Source organism: Cavia porcellus, unplaced genomic scaffold (assembly GCF_034190915.1).
Source record: "Cavia porcellus strain 051 isolate PalLab524CR breed Dunkin Hartley unplaced genomic scaffold, mCavPor4.1 scaffold_25, whole genome shotgun sequence".
Classification (NCBI taxonomy): Eukaryota; Metazoa; Chordata; class Mammalia; order Rodentia; family Caviidae; genus Cavia; species Cavia porcellus.
In genome coordinates this window covers 21,734,016-21,753,920 of record NW_026947508.1, presented here as the reverse complement: position 1 = coordinate 21,753,920, position 19,905 = coordinate 21,734,016, and the positions used below count along the sequence as shown (strand labels likewise).

Genomic DNA, 19,905 nt, shown 5'->3' with positions numbered 1-19,905 from the left:
AGAAGTCTGATAACACGAGTAGTTCTGATTCAAGGTATCTTTTAACTCAGTAAAGGATATATATGGCAAGTAAGGTCAGTATTGCATGTGACAGGCAGAAAGTGAGCTATTGTCACCTGGATTGAAACTGGGCTTCTTACCTCAAAAGAGGTCAGGAAACACCAAACATCTCTTTGTGAGGTCAGCCTGAGGTCCAGCTGATGTGGTCCATGAATAAATAAATCCTTGCAGGGTCAACTGATTTGGACTCAAGTGCTGTCCTCCAATATATGCGAAGACTGATTTCTAATTTGCTTTGATTTTGGGAAAAAATTTAGTTTGTTTTCATGAGTAAGCTTAGTACTACCTACCTAATGGCCTGGGCTGAAGAGGAAAAAGGACCTAGTGCACTGCCTGATACTTAGGAGATCCACAGCTGATTCTTTTCACTGGCTATTGCTTTTCCACATCTGTGCACACACAGAAATGTGACAGACCCTGACTGCTGACAGCATTTATTGTCCTGTTATTTCTTCCCATTAAACCATCTATTTCTTTTTTAGGGTCATTAGCAATATTCTGTGTATCATTTGTTTTTTTGGTCTTTTTCATTTTTATCGGACTGTGTATCATTTTTAAGGTGGTTTTAATCTTCTGGAATCAAGTAGAGCATAAAAATAATTACCTCACACCAGAATTGTTTAGTATTCTGAACTTCTAAAATACTTTAATAATTAATTCTGATGGAGAGACTGATATACAACACAATTAATGAATTTTACAAGGAGATTCTGTACACCACGGAAGCATCCTGAAGTATACTAGGCTTTTATTTCTTCTTTACATTATGATTTGTAAGCTTCCAAGTTAAACAGAAAAGGAACATAAAATCCACTTCTATACACATAAAAACAAAACAAACAAGTGAATGAACTTCATCCCCCAATATCTTGTTTCAAAAGAACACAAATGAGATGAAAGATTAACCAGAATCCGTGATGGCACAGAGATGGCAGACAAGCAGTTTAGAATATCAAATTCTGTTTCAAGCTTGGCACATTGAAGGAAACACATTGAAGTGAAAAAGGGATTTGACAATGTCATCTCAAGACATAGAGAATGTGGAAATAAGTCAGTCTCCAAACCATCTAGATAGAACGACACGTCAAATTAGCAGTTAATGTGGCCACTTTATATCCAAACCTCTAACAGATTAAGAGTCCTTCTTGATCTTTCCCAGGTTCCCAAGTGTTAAGCTTCAAACACATGGTGCAATATTGTTTCCATAGCCATAAAACATTTGACAGTAATTAAGAAATTCAGCCTCCCCCAACCACAAATTTGCCTTTAAGGTCACTTTTTTTTTTTTTTTTTTTGACTGTATATTCTGATTCTTTAGCAAGTCTGATGTGGACACAAAAAAAGAGAAACCTGCTGAAAGATTATACACAAATGACAGACACCACAGAATAATTCAGAAGACATTTACGAAATGGCCACTGTGTTCGATACATTAAAGTGAACAAGAGGAGGAGGAGAAGAAAAAGCTATATTCGTCAGTTAAAAAGAAGTTATTTTTTTCTCCTACTTATAATGTGGGCAGGAATTAAGAGGCAAACAGTAAGGCTGTTTGTTTTCAATGAAAATTCAAGGAAAGTGACCAAACTTGTTTTAGAAAACTATATCAATGTATGTTACAAATACAAAGTGGGGTGGTTGCTGAGCCAATGCCAAGACACACTGGTACAGAGTGGAAACATGAGTGGGGAGGAAGCCACTGGAGTCAGGGGGAGAGAGAGTGCCACGGTGGAGAGGGAAGGTGCCTCAGGAGGGCAGTCAGGACCCGTGAGGGCAGTCGTGACTGTACCTCTCCTTTGTCCTTCCCCTAATGCCCATGCAGCCCCGCTCCTCACACCCCTGTGGACTGTGCCAGGATTCTGGCTGGAAGTGTGAGGCCCATGGCACACAAGTGCTCGCAGAGACTGCTCACCAGGGAGAGAACATGCACTGAAGTGACTTATAGTATCACTTGGTAAAATAAAACAGCCTATATGACTTAAGCCATAGGTCAGTTTTCTACCAAGTTGGCATTAATATTAAGGCATTTTCCTTGTTTTTGTGTATAGAAAACATACACAGTTTCTCATTTGATGAACTTGTATTTTAGTTGCAGCTTAGACTAATAGCCAGGAAAAGCATAAATTCTCAGGACTTCTTCAAGATCACTTTAAAATAACCATCAGGATGACAAGTGCCAAAAAAGGAGGAAAATGTCAGGTCCTGCACGTCCTCTCAGACTTGAGTGCAGAAGAGGACTATACTGCTGCGTCACACAAGGTTTAGTGCAATGCTTTCAAGTGACAGGCCAGTATGGTATGAAGGCTTCCTCTGGAAGTGAGCACCCCTTTACCAAAAAGTGGGGTCTCCACAAGGTTTTCCCTGCCACCAACTGGACTGGATGGTGGGGAGGGATTTAGTGCCTACACAAGTGGGTCTCATAGTCACAGGAGAGCAGATAAGGCTAATGGTGCAAACTGTGCCTCAGCACAGGCAGTCACTGTGGAGAAGGGGTATGGTGCAGCCAAAAAACTTAGAATCTGAAGTGGTCCAGAACTTTGGTGGCTGTGAGGGGAAAGTCCTCAAGTAGGCTGTGATGAAAAGTTCAAAAGCACTGACACAGTGTTTGGTTCTGCCCCATGAGCAGCAGATGAGAATCCATTCCAGTGAAAGGCTACATTTGAAGTGCTGTTTACTCCAGAACCAGATCCCAGAGGACAGAGTTCTGGCTGTGCTGGGAAGTGCTGAAGTTCCCGCTGTATGTCACTCTGGAGACATGCTGCAAAGCAACCTTGTTTTTTGGGGGAGTCATTTAGTTCCTCTCTGAACTTCAGGATCATGGACGATGGTAGCTAAAACAGATGATCAAAAAAGACAAGTTACCAGATAGCAGATTGTTATGCTTTCCTTCACTCTAATTTTTTTATTTTTTTTTCATTGTGAGACACCTTTATTCTGTAGCATTAAACATGATTAAAATCAGTGCAAGAAAATGTTACATATATTGAGTGAAATGTGACCAAGCTGTTTCAGACAATGAGCATATAATTCAGCATCTCGAATTCAAGGATGTGGGTGGAGGTTAGACATGGACACCCTGCAGATTCTACTGGTCTTCAAAAGCGTTCAAGGAATCATCAAATATTCTACCTAATTTTAACTCCCTTTTCTTCTTTCTTGAAACTCTTCTTTTGGCTTCGGTAACTTTTTTCTTTGGTTTTGCTTTTTTCTCCATCTGATTTTCCTCAGTAAGCTGTCTTAGCTAGTTTTCCTCTGTCTGTCCTTTACATTATAAAAAAAGAATTTTTCTCTGAAAGATCTACTATCTTCTATCATTTGCTTTCTCTTAGACTCTAGGCTGAATGCTGAAGTGTCTTTTAGGCATCTGCATGTGTCACAGGCTCATCAAACTTAATATACTTTTTTTGAGACAGGGTCTCATTCAGGCTGGTCATGATTTTACCATGTAGCCTAGGCTTGCCTCAGAGTTGCAGTGATCCTCCTGCTTCAGCCACTCAAGTGCTGGGATTATAGGCTGGCCTGACCTTAGACCCTCCTCACGCCTTCACAGGACCCACGTCCTCCTCCATTCAATGTCCCTGTAAAACCTGCTTTACTGTAGGGTGTGGTGCCACATGCCTGTAATCCTAGCACTCAGGAGGCTGAGGCAGGAAGATTGCCTGGCCTTAGTTCAAGGCCAGCCTTGGCTACATAGTGAGTTCAACCAGCCTGGACTACATAGGCAAAAAAACAAAAAAACAAAAAAACAAAAAAACAAAGAGAGAGAGAGAGAGAGAGAGAGAAAAGAAAAACCTGCCTTACAGAGGGCAGAGGGGTTTACAGGGAAATGAAGGTCACAAGAACATACAGTTAAACACAAGTGTGTTTAGTAAATGGTCCAGGTGAGAAAAATCACCATGGAGAGGATCATCATTGATGAATTGCTGATCGTAACTTCAGAGTCTCCTGTTTTCTTCCCTTCCCACCTTCCCCTTTCGATCTTAATATGCAACCCAAGAATTCAGTCTGCCATACCGAGTGTCTGCAGGGAGTACAGACTTCCTGCCAACTTCCAATGGTTCTTGGAGATGATCTACTTTTTTTTTTGGTGCGGGGGACTGAACTCAAGAAGAGAGTTCACTATGCAGTTCAGGACGACCTTGAATTCACTTTTATCCCTGGCTGGCTTTGAACTTGTAGCAATCCTTGTGCCTCAAGCTCCTGAGTGCTGGGATTATAGGCATGCACCACCATATCTATTTTTTTTTTTAACTTTTTTTTTTGTGCCAGGGGTTGAACTAGGACCTCGCATTTGCCAAGCAGGGACTTATGCCACTGAGCTAAACCTCTGGCCCTTTTCTTTAATTTTTAATAACCAAAAACCCCATTATTTAAAATAGTAAAGCTAGAATGATTTTTTTTTTTTTTTTGAGACAGTCTTCTTATATAGTTTAACCAGACCTCAAACTCACTATGTAGCACAGGCTGGCTTCGAGCTTGACTATTTCTTTTATTTCATGCTTGGAATTCAGTACATTGCCAGCTCTTATTCATTTTATGCTTGTGTTTCAAATCTATAGTCTTTCATTCTTACTACCACTTTCTGGGTTTGAGCTACCATATGCTATGAATTATTTTTCTTTGTAGTACTGGAGATTGAACTCAGGGAGCACTGTGCTACATCTCAAATTTCTCTCCCTTCCTTTTAAATTGTTTTTGTTTGTTTGAGAGAGAGTCTCACTATGTAGTTCAGGCTGGCCTCAAAATCACAGGTATACTCCTGCCTCTGCCTTCCAAATGCTGGAATTATAGGTACCTGACTAAAGTGTGTTTTGTGTACCTTCCAGGGGGAGAATCACCAGTGTCTCCTGAGATCCACGCCATGTTGGAACTTAGGACTCTGGGAAGCCAAGCAAGCACCTCCCCTCCCTGGTAAGCGGAGGCAGGGTGGGAGACTACAGCCCTTCCAGGGGGAGAATCAGCAGTGTTTCCTGAGATCCACACCATGTTGGAACTTAGGATTCTGGGAAGCCAAGCAAGCACCTCCCCTCCCTGGTAAGCGGAGGCAGGGTGGCAGACTGCAGCCTTTCCAGGGGGAGAACCAGCAGTGTCTCCTGAGATCCATGCAATGTTGGAACTGAGGACGCTGTGAAAACAAAGGACCATCCTGCCTCCCTGCTTAGCAATAGTGAACCTACTGCTACATAGTCTAGAGTCAAATATCCCACTTCCTCTATCCTCCTTCTCCCCCCGGCCCCGCCCATTGGCAAATGGGAACCAGAAATCTGAGCATCTCATGGCAGATTGACCATAGCAAATAAGGGGGGCTTCCTTCTACCATTTCTTTGAAGGCAAATATTTTTATTACTGTTTTGCTCTTTTCTAATTAATGGTACTGCTCTATTGAATATTCTGTTTTGATAAGTTCTATAGTGTTCTATATTTCATCTCATTTTGATATACATAACTGACAGAACAACTATTATAAAGATAACAAAATATACTGTGATACCTATTACTGTTATCCCAGTAACCTGCTGTGAAATTCTGTACCAATTTCACTGTATGATCTTAGTTGGCTTTATTCTGACTTGTTCTGGTGTATACTTTCAAAAAAAAAAAAAATAAAGTGTCAGGGGCTGGGGATTTAGCTCAGCGGCATAAGCACCTGCCTTGCAAGTAGGCAGTCGTGAGCTCGATCCCTGGTACTGATAAAAATGAAAAAGACAAAAAAATAAATAAAATAAAAAATAAAGTGTCTTTTGTGGAGGGGGTGTACCCTTTCAGGACCTTGTGCTTGCCAGGCAGGCGCTTCTGCCTGCTGAAACCAGTTCACCGGCTACAGTGTCTTACTGTACTACATGTTAACAAATTTCAGCATTTACCTTATTTCTTGATAACATCTCATACATAAAATGCCAAACTCAGAATAGGCATTTACTACTGCTTTTTATTTCTCTTTCTTTTCTCTGAATGTACTGTAATCATCGCTTCCTTTTAATGCTGTCATCAGATCTCTTCATACCTGAACAACTTTCATATGTATGTTTGGAAAACTTTTACATAGCTGTTAGTATCTGAGTCTTTTGGGATCTTACCGTGTGAAATGTTTACTATCTTCATGAACCTCCATCTCTGAGCTTTTAAATTCATTTAATTCTTTTCTTATGGCAGCCTGTAGGGTAAAAATAAAAAGATGTCATTATTTTTTGTCTGCTATAACACAGCAGTGGGACTTGTTATCTAATCTCTACTGTACTTAAGTTTGTGAGTCACTGCAACCCAGGCCAGGCAACCAGAGGGAGGAAAGAAGTGAGGTCAACACATTGAACACTGCTCTGGGCTTAATTCACAGCACTTTCCCCGATATCATTCATCTTATGATAAACCTAAAATCTCAAGTTAAATCACAAGATTCAAAATAATTAAAAGATATTATAGCTTTTATAGTTTTCATAGCATGTAAAAATGTTTTGCATTCAGAAGTAAAATATATTGTAACTGTTAAAATTTACCACCTGATCTTCCTCCAAACATTGGCAGTGTTAGAAATGTGTTCTCCCTTTTCTTAGTTGCCACCAATGTGCTTGGTTCTCCTGAGGGAGCAAAGGTCATGCTGGGGTGGGGCACTTACCTCATCTGGCAATTAGCACCATGCCAAGCCTGCACCATTGCCATCATCTCTGAGCTCATCTACCATCTACTCTGCCTTATCTTGCACAATGATGATGTGACTGTCAAGGAGGATAAGATTAATGCCCTCATTAAAGTGGCTGGTGTCAATGGTGAATCTTTTTGGATTGGTTTGTTTGCAAAGGCCCTGGCCAATGTCGAAATTGGGAGCCTCCCATGCAATGTAAGAGTGGGTAGATCTGTTCCCACAGCTGGTGCTGCACCTGCAGGAGGCCCTGTGTGCTCCACTGCTGCTGGCCCAGCTGAGGAGAAGAAAGTGGAAGTGAAGAAACAAGAATTTGAGGATGATGATGACCTGGACTTTGATCTTTTTGACCAAACTCATTTTGAAACATGGTCAACAAAAACTGAACAGCTGGGGGCTGGAGATTTAGCTCAGCGGCATAAGCACTTGTCTTGCAAGCAGGCAGTTGTAAGTTCGATCCCTGGTACCGATAAAAAAGGAAAAAGACCAAAAAAAAAAAAAAAAAAAAACCCTAAAACTGAACAGCTGACCAAAAAAAACCAAGAAAAGGTGTTTTTATGCTGGGCGTGGTGATGTATGCTTGTAATCCCTATATTAGAGAGGCATGAGAATTGTCAAGAGTTCAAGCCTAGCCTATGCTACATAGTGAGACCCTGTCTCAAAACAAAAACAAAAAGAAAGAAACAAAAAAAGGAAAAACCCCAAAACAGAGGCAATCTAGCTCAGTAGGTAGAGCATTTTCCTAATGTATACAAGCTGATCCCCAGCACTCAAAAACAAGTAAACAAACAAAACAAACGAGAAGCTGGGCATGATGGCAGAGAGGAGGATTGCAAGTTCAGGCTCAGCCTGGGTAACTTAGCAATTTAGACCTTGTTTCAAAACAGACAAAATAATTGGGCATGATGCACGTCTATAATCTCAACACTCAAGAGGCTGAAGCAGGAGGATCACCACAAGTTTGAGCCCTACCTGGGCTACACAGTGAGTCCAAGACCAACCTGTATAGAGTGAGACCCTATCTCAAAATCAATCAACCATCCAAAGAACAACAACAAAAAAATCTTCCCCAAACCCCACCCTAAACTCTCAAAACTCAAAAATGTGTTTTCTTTGTTTCTAGGTTTTTTTTTTTTTTTGAGAAGTACTGGGCATTGAACTCAAGACTTTGCACTTGCTTGGCAGGCACTTGTGCTGCTGAGCCATATGCCTGGCCTTTTTTTGGTATTTTGTTTGTTTGTTTGTTTTGGGGGATACCAGGGATCAAATCTTGACCTTGTGATTAACAGGCAGGCATCTGTGCTGCTGAGCTATATCTCTGCCCCTCTTTTTTGGTATTTTTGAGACAGGATTGTACTATGTAGTTCAGGCCATCCTGAAATGTACTATGTATCCCAGGCTGGCCTCAGTCTTTCAGTGCTTCTCTTGCCTCAGTCTCTTTAAGTGCTGGGATTATAGGTATGCAACATTACACCTGGCCCTCCTAGGTTTTTTTCCCTCTACAATATAGCAGCAGCAACCTTCTTTACTTTCAGTGTGTTGGTGGCACAGTTATTAATACAATGTTTGGTTGCACATGATGGCATTTTGCATCCTAACTCGAAATTTAACATTATATCAAAACTAGAAGCTTTGTTAATGGTTTCCTTTTCTAGTTAGATCTTGTATTTTCAAAGAAAGGAGAGAGAGAGAGAGGGAGGGGGGAATGGGAGAATGAGGATGAAGAAGAGGAAGAGGAAGAGGAAGAGGAAGAGGAAGAGGAAGAGAAGACAGAATTCCAGAAAGAACATGTGAGCATTTTGTAATAACCTTGTCAGCAGGGGTCAGTTTGGTCCAAGGTTTGTCAGCTCGCCGATCATAATCTTGAGCATCTGTTACCTCCACATATTCATTAAATCTCAGAATCTTCCTGGCGAGCAGTTCGGCCACAGTCGGCCTTTGACTAAGCTGAAAGAAAGAAGCTTCTTAGTTCACCATGGCAGGAATTAGCTATTGAACATTCACTGAAATTACTTTTAATTTTCACTGAACATGGCAATCACTCAGGTCTTCAACCGTAATTAGTTTCTGTATCCTATTCCCAGCGACTTCTGTGAATCAAAATATTTTTTCTTCTCTCATCCTTTTTTTTTTTTGGCACTTCACTGCAGTTAAGACTGAGAACTACTGCCATAATCCAGTGCTTCTCCAATTTTAATATGTATATAAATCATTTTAATCTGGAGATCTGGTTAAAATTTAGATTCTGGCCTGGGCTCAGAGAGAGGTAGTGAGTGAGATTAGCATGCATGAGGCTCTGAGTTCAATACTCAGCAATAAAAATGAATAAATGTCACCACACCTGATTGTGCCACCATGCCTGGCCAGGTAGTAAAACTTGCTAATTTTATTTCAACATCAGTAATGCCCAAGACAGGTAGCAAGTTATAATAAGGATGTACAGTCAGGTAACCCACTCAGTATGAAGGTAGTAAGTCCAGGCATGGCCCCTAATTATCAAGGATAAGAACTTCATTCCTACAAAAGGAAGAAGTAGGATATTTAGATTGCTTGTACTTTTGGGGATTCTTGTATTAAGAAATATTAGAAAACTGTGAGGAAAAAACAAAACAAAAAACCTCAGACCCAATCAGAATCCACAGGAGATAATCTGAAACTTTTGGTAAGAAAGTAAAGACTCCTAGTGCTAACACAGGTCAAGCGCAGAAAAGGTTCTAGCTTAAGTGATCTGGAATCAAGGTGGAAAATCATTGTTTTTCTTTTTTGGTACTGGGAATCAAATTTACAACCTCAAGCTTGCCAGGCAGGCACTGTGCTGCTAAGCTATATCCCTGGCCCAAATAATTATTTTTCATACTTTTAAGCATTGCTCAGGGTTATTTCAATTTTTTCACAGATTAGAAAACAATCAGTTTGCTTTGCAAAATTGAATGCTCCATACTCCTCCAGTTATTGTCTATACACATTAATAAGTTTTACAGGGTTGGGGGTATAGTGCTTGCCTACCATGTGTGAGGCTCTAAGTTTGATGCCCAGTATGGAAGGCAGAGGGTACCCCCAACCAAACCATGCAAATCAAACCAACCCTCAAAACTTCAAAACAAATAAAGAAATAACTCCAAGATGGTTTCTTGGTTTTTTGAGACAGAGTCTTGTTGTGTAGTTTAAACTAGCTTTGAACTCATGGTGCTCTTTCTCTTACCATCCTGAGTGCTGGGATTAAAGGCTTGCATCACTACGTGGAAAAAAAAAAAAAAAACCACCAAATTTTAGTCTACACCATAATCCTACATTTATGAAATAAAAGGTAAAAATGTATCACACACCTTTTTGTGCTGGGGCTTTTAAAAAAATTACAAATAAAGCTAGGTATGGTGGCATACCCTGTAATTACAGCACCCTAGAACCTGAAACTGGAAGACTGCCACAATTTTGAGGTCAGCCTCAGCTACATTGTGAAGTTCAAGGTCAGGCTACATAGTTCGACTGTCTCAAAAAACAAAAAACTTCAACCCCTCCCAAATAACAATCAAAAAAAGCTCTTGATAATGTATGCTTTTCTACATATTTTCATAGCAATTGATGGTACTATAAATTGGATAATTTTTTTTTTTTTTTTGTCTTTTTCATTTTTATTGGTACCGGGGATCGAACTCACGACCGCATGCTTGCAAGGCAGGTGCTTATGCTGCTGAGCTAAATTCCCAGCCCCAATGGTACTATAAATTAAGCTCATTTGTTTCCAATGGTACTATAAATTAAGCTCATTTGTTTCCAATCAAACATATCACCCAAATACAAAACACAGTAGACAGACTGAAATAAAAAATTCAGGAAGCTATACCTTTCTAGTGAGCCGACGTTTAATCTCTCGTTTTTCTGCCTGCCGATCAGCTTCATTTTTAGCTACAGTTGATAGAAACAAAGACTATTACTTCACAATTATAATTTGAATAGCAACATTTTAATAATCACAGCACAGATATTATTTATAGATCCAAATCAGAATAAAGTAACTCTGGAAAAGACTAATCAAGCCATTTGTTTGGTCAGCTGGTATATTCAAATACTAAAGAGCAAAAGCTAGCAAAACATGGTAGGAAATCTATCTAACTTCATATATTTATACTGCCTGTGAATTAAGAAGGGTCATAAAATTGTTTGGTTTTATTTTTTTGCCCTTTTTTTGAGACAGGGTCTCACTATGCAGTTCAGTTCAATTCACTCTGGAGTCCATGCTGGACTAAAATTCACAGTTATTCTTCTTGTCTTAGCCTCCAAAGTGCTGGGGTTATACACATGAGCCACTATGCCTGACTTTCATAAAAATTTTAACTTTTATTTTCATTATGTTTTTACCTTGCCTCTATAGGTTTTTTTTTCCTGTTCTGTTTTTGTCTGTTTGAGACAGGGTCTCAGTATGCAACTCAGGCTGGTTTTGAGCTCAGTTTGTAGCCCAGGCTGGTCTCAAACAATGATTCTCTTGCTTCAGCCTCCCAAGTGCTGGGATTATACACATGAGCCACCACGCCCAGCTTCAACCTTTACACTTTTATATAACTATTTACATAGTCTTACATTTGCTTCCTGGCCTACAAAACTAAAAACATTTACTATGAGTCCTTTAAGAAAAAAAGTTTGCAGCATGTTGCTCAAGAATAACTGATAAGAACAGGCAACATAGCCCACACCCAAGTTTCGTGTGATGTGTCTATAAAGGTGCCATTTTACTTTTTAATTTAAATTTAATTTACCTAGTAAATTAAAATTTACTAGGCTGTGCATATCCAAATAGTGCTGAGAGTAAGCAATGGATTAGTTAGACTCAGCATGTGCACAAACAACTCCAAAGAAGCCTAAAGCTCCTCAGTGAGGAAATTTTTAAGGCCAAATGTCATACTAAATTTTGTAAAAACAAATCAAATCTGTACTACAACACTATTCTAGGAAATTAATTACATATATACACAGACAACAAATTAAGTACAGGGTTGAATTTAGTGGCCACAGAGGTAAGAAAGTCTTAAGAGCCCAAGTGGTGGTGGACATCTGTAATCCTAGCCCTTGGGAGGAAGAGATAACAGCATCAGGAAAACTGGTACTGGGACTTACATTGGTACCCAAAGATAAACCAAAGTGAGTCACACATACCACACTGTCAAATGCTCTGAAATGTCCAAGGCAGTCCCAGAATACTATGAGAAATTAAAACAAAATTTCCGGAACATCAGTGTACACTAAACAATAAATACCTTGATAACATCTTCCATAGGAAGCCTAGGGGATTCTGTTTTATCACAGGAAAGATATGCTTCCCTGGCTGGAGCACTTTTCCCTTGGTCCTTACAAAAAATTCTTTTTTCTTTTATGTAAATGAAAGTTATACAAAGAAAGTCTATAAACTTGACTTCCTTAGCTGAACTCACGTTGCAGTATGTTGCGTTGTTCCAGTTCTTCCGGTGTGGGTCTTTGACTCAGCCGGCTAGAGGAAATAAATAAAGGCATTTATGTTAAGCTGTCCAACTGGGCTGAGCATGGTAGCACACATCGGTGAGTACTTGAGACCTCTGTCAGGAGGATGCCTCCAGTTCCAGGCCAGCCTAGGCTATGTAGTTCAGGGCCAGCCTGAACTATATAGTAAGACCCTGTCTTGAAAAATCAACCAAACAAAATAAAATAATGCTCAACTTACAAGGATTTGTGGGCCACTGTTTGTATTAATTTCTAAAAATTTTTCAAATATGTTTTCTTTTCTAACTATTATTGATTACTTGAGACAGGGTCTTGCTGTGTAGTTCAGGCTGGCCATGAACTATGTAGTCCAGTCTGGCTTCAAACTTGTAGCAATCCATCTGTATGTTGGGATTACAGGTGTGTGCCACCACATCCAGCTTACTTCTCTAATTATTTATGAAAACAATTTTCACATTCAAAGTTCTAATACACATATTACATAGAAAGCCAGGATTCTAGCTCCAGTTCTGACTTTAATGAGTTACTGCCACAAAAAAGGTCAGACTTGCTGAGTGAGCACGCACCTATAATCCCAGCACTCAGGAAGCCAAAGCAGGAGGACCATGCCTTCAAAATTAGCCTGGGTAAATCAGGTGCAATGGCACATGCCTGTAATCCCAGCACTCAGGAGGCTGAGGCAGGAGGATCATTGGGAGTTCAAGACCGCCTAGGCTACAAAGGGAGCTCAAGGCCAGCCTGAACCGAACAGGAAGACCCTGTCTGAAAAGACAAAAAAAAAAAAAAAAAAAAAAAGATTAGCCTGGGTATACAGAGTGAGTTCCAGGCCTGCCTGGAGTATTCAGTAATACTCTTTTTTTTTGTCTTTTTCGTTTTTATCAGTACCAGGGATCGAACTCACAACTGCCTGCTTGCAAGGCAGGCGCTTATGCCGCTGAGCTAAATCCCCAGCCCCTTCAGTAATACTCTTAAAAAATAAAAGCCATTATACATATTGAAACCTTCTAGAGGAGCTATAGAAGGTGATGGGGGTGGGTGTGAAAGGTTAGAGTATGTTATGTGCTGGGAATTGAACTCAGGACCTTGGCACTTGCCAAAAAGGGGCTACTGTCACTGATTTATACTCCCAGCTGTTATGTGCATGTCATCTGCCAAAATAAGACTCATTAATATGTATAACCAACAGGCATTAATCAAAAAATGCAGAAAAATGTCACCAATTCTCATGTGATATTAAAAAAATCCCACAAAAAACAAAAACTAAGGGCTGAGGTTCAGTGGTACAGTGTCTGCCTGGCAAGCATGAAGTCATGAATTTGATTCTCAGTACCAAGAAAAAAAGGGCTGGGAGGGGGGGAAGGTTCTTGAGAGGTGGAGGTAGGAACATTTTAAGTTCAAGGCCTACCTATGCTGTTTATGAAGACTATGTCTCAAAAATAAAAAAAAAAAAGGAGGCACAGATTTGGTGGCACATGCTTGTAATTCTAGCACTCCAGAGGCTGAAGCAAGAGGTTTGCCATGAATTTGAGGTGAGTCATAAGCAAGTTCAAGGCTAGCCTGCACTACATAGTGAGATCTTGTCTCAAAAACAAAAACTAAAAAACAACTGAAAAAGGCTGGGAATATTGTTTAGTGGTGCAGTACTTACCTAGCATGTGTGAGGTTAGGTTCAATCCTTACTACTATAAAAACAATGGAAACTAGGTATTATTGGGATGTTTCATGAAATTGAACATAGATGGTATACTACATAAAAATATTGTATTGATGTTACATTTCTCGAGTTTGGAAGTATGATATGGGTATGTAAATTCTTTCTCACTAGATCACAATGCTGAAGTACTTCAGAGTAAAGAGTTAATAATGCTTACAATTTCTTTTCAAAAGGGTTCTAGAAGGTGAGAAAAGGAATGTATATGTATACAGAGGAAACACAACAAGCACTAAAGCAAATAAGGAAATGTTAATTAACATTTCTAGGTGAAAAGTACGTATTTTTCAACTTTTCTGTAGGTTTAAAATTTTTTTAAAGGAAATGAATGAATGAGTAAGTACATATGGAATTATAGATACTAAATCTCTGAGACTTAAATGTTAAGAGCTAGCCTACCATCGTTCCCAAAGAAGATCTTTCGGGTATCACAACCAGAAGTATAACTATCAAACTAACTTCTAGATTGGTGACCTCTGACTTATGGACACAGTCAGAGCAAGGAGAGGCCTCTATTTCCATTCTTCTAATTGCCCTTAATTTCAGTAGTAGTCAGACCACAAAGGTTATACAGATTGGCACTGTGTTTAAGTAAAAAAATTACAGATAATGGTTTAGGACCCGAAAGATGTCTAGTGGAAGACAAGGGGGACAAACTTGAATCTAGATGCTGTATACACAGTAAAGCAGGTGTTTAAAAGTAGGAAAAAAAATTTAATTGACATCTTCATTAAGTGATTTTGCAGGGACCTGCCCAAGAGTTCTACTTTCTTATCTTTTCTCTACTGGAAGAAACATCTGTGCCAGGCAAACTCATGTATATACACCTGAACTCTTACAGGTATGTATTTCATATACAGGGAGCCACTCTGTATTTAGTTTCTCTATAGTTTTGGTTCCAAATGCCTAGAAAAATATACTAATTTTTTTTTTTTTTTTTTTTTTTTGGTATCAGGGATCGAACCCATGACCCCACACTTGGCAGGTAGGTGTTTGTGTCACTGAGCTATATCTCCACCCCTATACTAATATTTTAGAAGGAACCTGTTACATGGAACATGTGAAATACATATAATAAATACTATGGGTTGGCTCTTAATGTTTTAGCCAGTGGATAAAAAAAGAGGTAAGAGTTGCCCTGAAACAGAGTTGCCACTCTGACTTCTTTAGCAATTGTTTCAAAACCTAATGTTTAGGGGTTGGGGATTTAGCTCAGCGGCATAAGCACCTGCCTTGCAAGCAGGTGGTCGTGAGTTCGATCCCCGGTACCGATAAAAAGAAAAAAAAAAAGTAAAGAAAAACCCCTAATGTTTTATGTACAGTTTAAAGATTGAAGTGTTAATTCCTTAGTTTTCAAATTTATAGAGGATTTCCAACTGTTTCTAATTTGCATTTTTAAAATTTACACTGAAAAATAAAAGGGATAATAAATGCATGTTCTGCCACAGTGGAAGCAGCTAACACACAGCAGCATAATCAAACCAAATCTAATATGCAAAGGCCTACCGGATCAATGTGTTCCCAATCTGGTGCCGTATTTCATTCCACTCCTCTTTGCTTTTACAAGGCCAAGAATTCAAGTTCAGCTCTGGATCACTGGGCTTGTGGCTCAACTTCATTGCCAGTGTGTCTTTCCTCTTTACTTTGTTGGCCAGGGCACCTTTTTTTGAAGAAAAAAATACAGAAGCTTAAAGCCAAAGGCTCAACCTCAGCTGGAGCAGGGCAAGGGTCTGATTGAACAACTGCTAGCTTCCTACTTGGCTTCAAATGATTCAACCAAACATAGATGAAGGGAATCAAGTTAAAGACATCTAAAAATAATTTCAGTGATTTGGCTCTTCTGTTCTCATGGGCAAAAGATTCCTTCTCACTTCTACCAGCCCTGTAATTTTTTTCAATAATGACAATTGTTAGAGGAGAGAAATTATAAGCAATACAGTTCTCTGTATTAAAACATAAAAGTTTTTATATTTGTTTAGTGTGCTGGTGTACACCTGTAATCTCAGCACCTGGGAGACAGACAGGAGGATTGCCATGAATTAGAGGCCAGCCTGAACAATACAGAAATACTCTGTCTCAAAACACCAGAAAACGAAACAAACAACAGAACGTCTATATTAAAACATCTTGGCCATTGGATTTAGCTCAGCGGCTAAATCCTTGGCCCTAATCTATCTGCTTTTAAAGCTGTTTTTCCACATTTGGGAATTAGGATTCCATTATTTATAACAATTTGTGCATATGAACAAATTTTTTTCCCTTCATCTTATTAAATAAGGAACTTTTTTCCTTTGTCATTAGATAGAAAGAATGTGTAATTTTTATCTTTTTACCTTAATACATCTGCCAGTTTTTCTCTTCTCTATATTGTCAAATATATAAACATATATGTATATGTGTGTGTGTGTATATATATATATATATATATATATATATATATTTTTTTTTTTTTTTTTTTTTTTTTTTTTTTTGAGACAGGGTTTTGCTATATACAGTAGTTCAGGCTGTCCTGCTGTCCTTGAACTATGTAATCCAGGTTGGCCTGGTGGCAACCTTCCTATCTCAGCTTCCTGAGTTGGAATTACAGGCACATACCACCACACCCAGAAATATTGTCTTAACATTTTAAGGGGAGCTCCTTCTCTTGCTAACTGAATCCAGAGTACTGGGCAAGATAGCAACAAGATCTACTACTGCTGACCTTTATCACTATCCCCTGTGTGAACAGTTTTAAAATAGAAGTAAATAAATAAAAATCCAAATGACTCAATGTACTTGGCATCCTCTCCTGGTCTGTTTTAACAGAGGGATGGTAGCAGGGTCAAGAAGTCCTTCACAGTGGCAAACAATGAATTGGACGACTGACTCCAGGAAGAGGGTGTTTGTTTCCATTCATTCTACACTTGCTAAGACAAGAGAATAGCTTTTCCTGTAAAAGAATTTTCTCTTGCTTATCCTTTCTTTTCTTACTTTGTTGGCTTTCATCTTCATCCTCTTCATCTCGGTACTGAATCGGACCCTCTGAATCTGAGTCACTCTCCTTTTCTTCCTGTTCCTCATGCAGACACTGTGGTAGTTGAGGAACGACTGAGGTAGATGTCACATCTTCAACAAATGTCACTGGGCAGGTTTGTTCCTCTTCTTCATCATCTGGACTAAAAAAATTAACATAATTATGTTTCAGAAACTAGAGGATAACTGATTATGAAAGTCAAGGCATTGGAATATCTATCGCAAAGTCCACTAACAAAATTACTTATAAATCCTTCCATAACTATCTTGTTAAGAAACTTTTAAGCACTAATTAATCTAAAGAGCTCTGGGTACAAATCCTACTTCTACCAGTTATTATGTGCTTTCCAGAATCTATATAATTTCATCTCACCACCCTACAAAGATGCCATCTTCATTTACACATGAAATAACTAAAAACAGGGCTAAGTAGCATATTCTATTATACATTGCTCCTACACACTAGAAGTGGTAGAGTTGGGGTTTGAATGCAGAACTCTTAGGAGCCATGGCCCTTAAGTACCTGCACTGTTGCTGTATCACATAAAAGTTGTGGTTTTTACCACTTTGTTTCTCTGGTGTGAGAAACCAACAAAGTGTATAATAAGTATCTTAAAATAGGAAGAAAATGTTTAAATGGGGAGGGGAACAAGGCAGAAAGAAGGGGGAAAGGAAAGAAGGTAAAAGTAAAAAAAAAATGAGAAAAGAAAAAGGTGGACACAAAGCTTTTGTAAATGGAAAGAAGAGGGGTTGAAGGAAGAGTAGGGGAATGAGAAAAAGTTGTACACTATGTACAGATAGATACAAATTCTCTACAATGAATGTGATCATTACATATATTTAAAACATACCAAGAGAATCATATCGAAAAAATAAACCTATAAAAAAACTCATGGTTTTAATTATTATATACATAAATAATAAATAAATAATACATAAATAAATAATTTTTAAGTTACTTTGGAACTCTCTATTTAGAAAACAGAAGCCGAAGGAAATCAGCAGGGTTTTAAAAAATAGTCTGATTCTAAAACTGATCCTTTTGGCAGAATACTCTCTGTACTTTAAATTTATTCACATTTTCTTTTTGTAAGTCATTTTTTTCTGGGATACCTAAAGTAAAGAAGGAGAAACTAGAGGCAAGCTTTAAAGGCACTCACACTTTCAGCATTTCAATAGTGATGGGAAGTGACCTGGTTCGACCCAGGGTACTGCTGTCCTCATAGAAGTTGTCACTGTTCTCAAAGAGCAATGAATGAGCTCTGTGAGAGCCCTCCAAGGAAGGAGTCACGGGAAGCGGGCTGGTTAGGGCCTGCTGAATTCGAACATGTAGAGGCAGCGGGGGTAGCCTAGAGGATATGTGGGGCTCCCCAAAGCTCTGGTCCAGAATCCTCTTGGGGACTTCTTTTTTCTCATCTTCCTGTTGGTGAACCTCCTGGGGCAGATCTAAGGAACGCAGACACTCAACTTGTGGCACAGCTTGCAAAGTCTTAGCAGGAAATGGAGGGGACCGTGGAGGTTCTGGAGGTTTGTGAGTAGGCAGTGGTGGGGATGGGGAAGGAGGTGGGATCGTTGGCAGTAGTTCGGAGCCCCCAGGGCATGTGCCCTTCTCTCTTTGATCACTTGTTTTTGTGGTGAAGGTGGCAGTAGATTCTGAGGTGGGTACCAAGGTTGTTGGAATGCCTCTCTTCGGTGGTAAGGGTGGGGATGGTTTTGATAATGTACTATTGTTTATTGCTTGGGACAGTTCAACTAGAAAAAATGAGAGCAACATGTCAGTTTAACATGCCTTTCCAATGCTTTGAGGGTTAAGCCCAGGCCTAAAATTAGAGCTCAGTCTTGATCTTTTAAATAAATTATATACTCTTATGATTTTGTCATTTCCTATCTCTCTCATTCCTGAAACAAATGCATGTAGAATATCAATGAAGATATGTATGATGAGTATCTTACTTCACTTGTATGTATTTTACAATTCATATGACAACTTTATTTATTTGGTCTTTTTGAGACAGGGTATCACTGTGTAGTTCCAGATGGCCTTAATCTCTTTGTAGCCCAGGCTGGTTTCAACCTTGCAACAATCCTCCTGCCTCAGCCTCCTGAGTGCAGGCATCACCAGGCAGGCATCACCAATTGCCAATCACCTAGCCAAACTATTTTAGTTCCTTTAAGTATTCTTAAACAGGTTTTATAAGATTTTCTGCAATAAAACATTATTTGCCATACATACTATTCTACCGAGGCCATTCAAATTAAAAGATCTAATTTTTTTCCTTCTAGGACTGGGGATTGAACTGAGGATTTGTCCATGCCAGATAAGTACCCTACCACTAAGACATATTTCCAGTCCTATTTTTTGGTTTTCTTACTACTCAGGATCACACCCAAGATCTTGCTCATGCTAGTCAAGCACTCTAACACTAAGTTATATCCTCAACCCATAAGTAAATTTTATTAAGAACATTCTAGAAAACACTGTATATAAAGATAAAAAAAGACTTTTATGAATTTTAAGATGAATGAAAGAGATATTTTTAGGTGAACTAGATTCCTGCTGCTTCTATAAAACAGTGGGTAGCTATTCTATCTAAAACAGAACTTATTGGGGCTGGGGATTTAGCTCAGCGGGATAAGCGCCTGCCTTGCAAGCAGGCAGTCGTGAGTTCAATCCCTGGTACCGATAAAAAAGGAAAAAGACAAAAACAAAAATAAAAACAAAAATAAAAACAAAAACAAAAACAGAACTTATCCCTGAGGGCTAGAAATATAGTTCAATGGTACAATGTTTATTTAGGACAGGCAAGGCCTGAGTTCAATCCTTAATACAGCAAAAAGCAAACAAATAATTCACCCTTAATGAGATCTTATTTGAATATTTAAACGTTTGATCTAGCCAGAGGGTTCCTAGGATGGATTACTAATTTTCTGCATTTGTGTAGCTATGTGTGGTAATCCTTCCTTATTCTTTTTTTTTTTGGTACCAGGAATCGAACTCACAAGCTTGTACTTGCCA

General features: G+C 39.1%; 1 protein-coding gene across 11 annotated transcripts in view; it reads right to left on the bottom strand.

Moving 5' to 3' along the window:
• Window positions 1–676: 676 nt before the first annotated feature.
• Phactr4 (phosphatase and actin regulator 4) overlaps window positions 677–19,905 on the bottom strand; it is an 82,793-nt gene continuing 63,564 nt past the window's right edge. For all 11 annotated transcript variants that reach the window (XM_013154083.3, XM_063235889.1, XM_013154086.3 and 8 more), the window contains 8 exons: window positions 18,050–18,641; window positions 16,848–17,032; window positions 15,384–15,537; window positions 12,121–12,176; window positions 10,539–10,600; window positions 8,504–8,641; window positions 6,135–6,211; window positions 677–2,888 (listed from right to left, as the gene is read on the bottom strand). In XM_013154083.3, coding sequence (XP_013009537.1) covers window positions 2,873–2,888; window positions 6,135–6,211; window positions 8,504–8,641; window positions 10,539–10,600; window positions 12,121–12,176; window positions 15,384–15,537; window positions 16,848–17,032; window positions 18,050–18,641 — 1,280 coding nt within the window. In that variant the 3' untranslated portion in view covers window positions 677–2,872. The remainder of the gene's footprint in view (window positions 2,889–6,134; window positions 6,212–8,503; window positions 8,642–10,538; window positions 10,601–12,120; window positions 12,177–15,383; window positions 15,538–16,847; window positions 17,033–18,049; window positions 18,642–19,905) is intronic.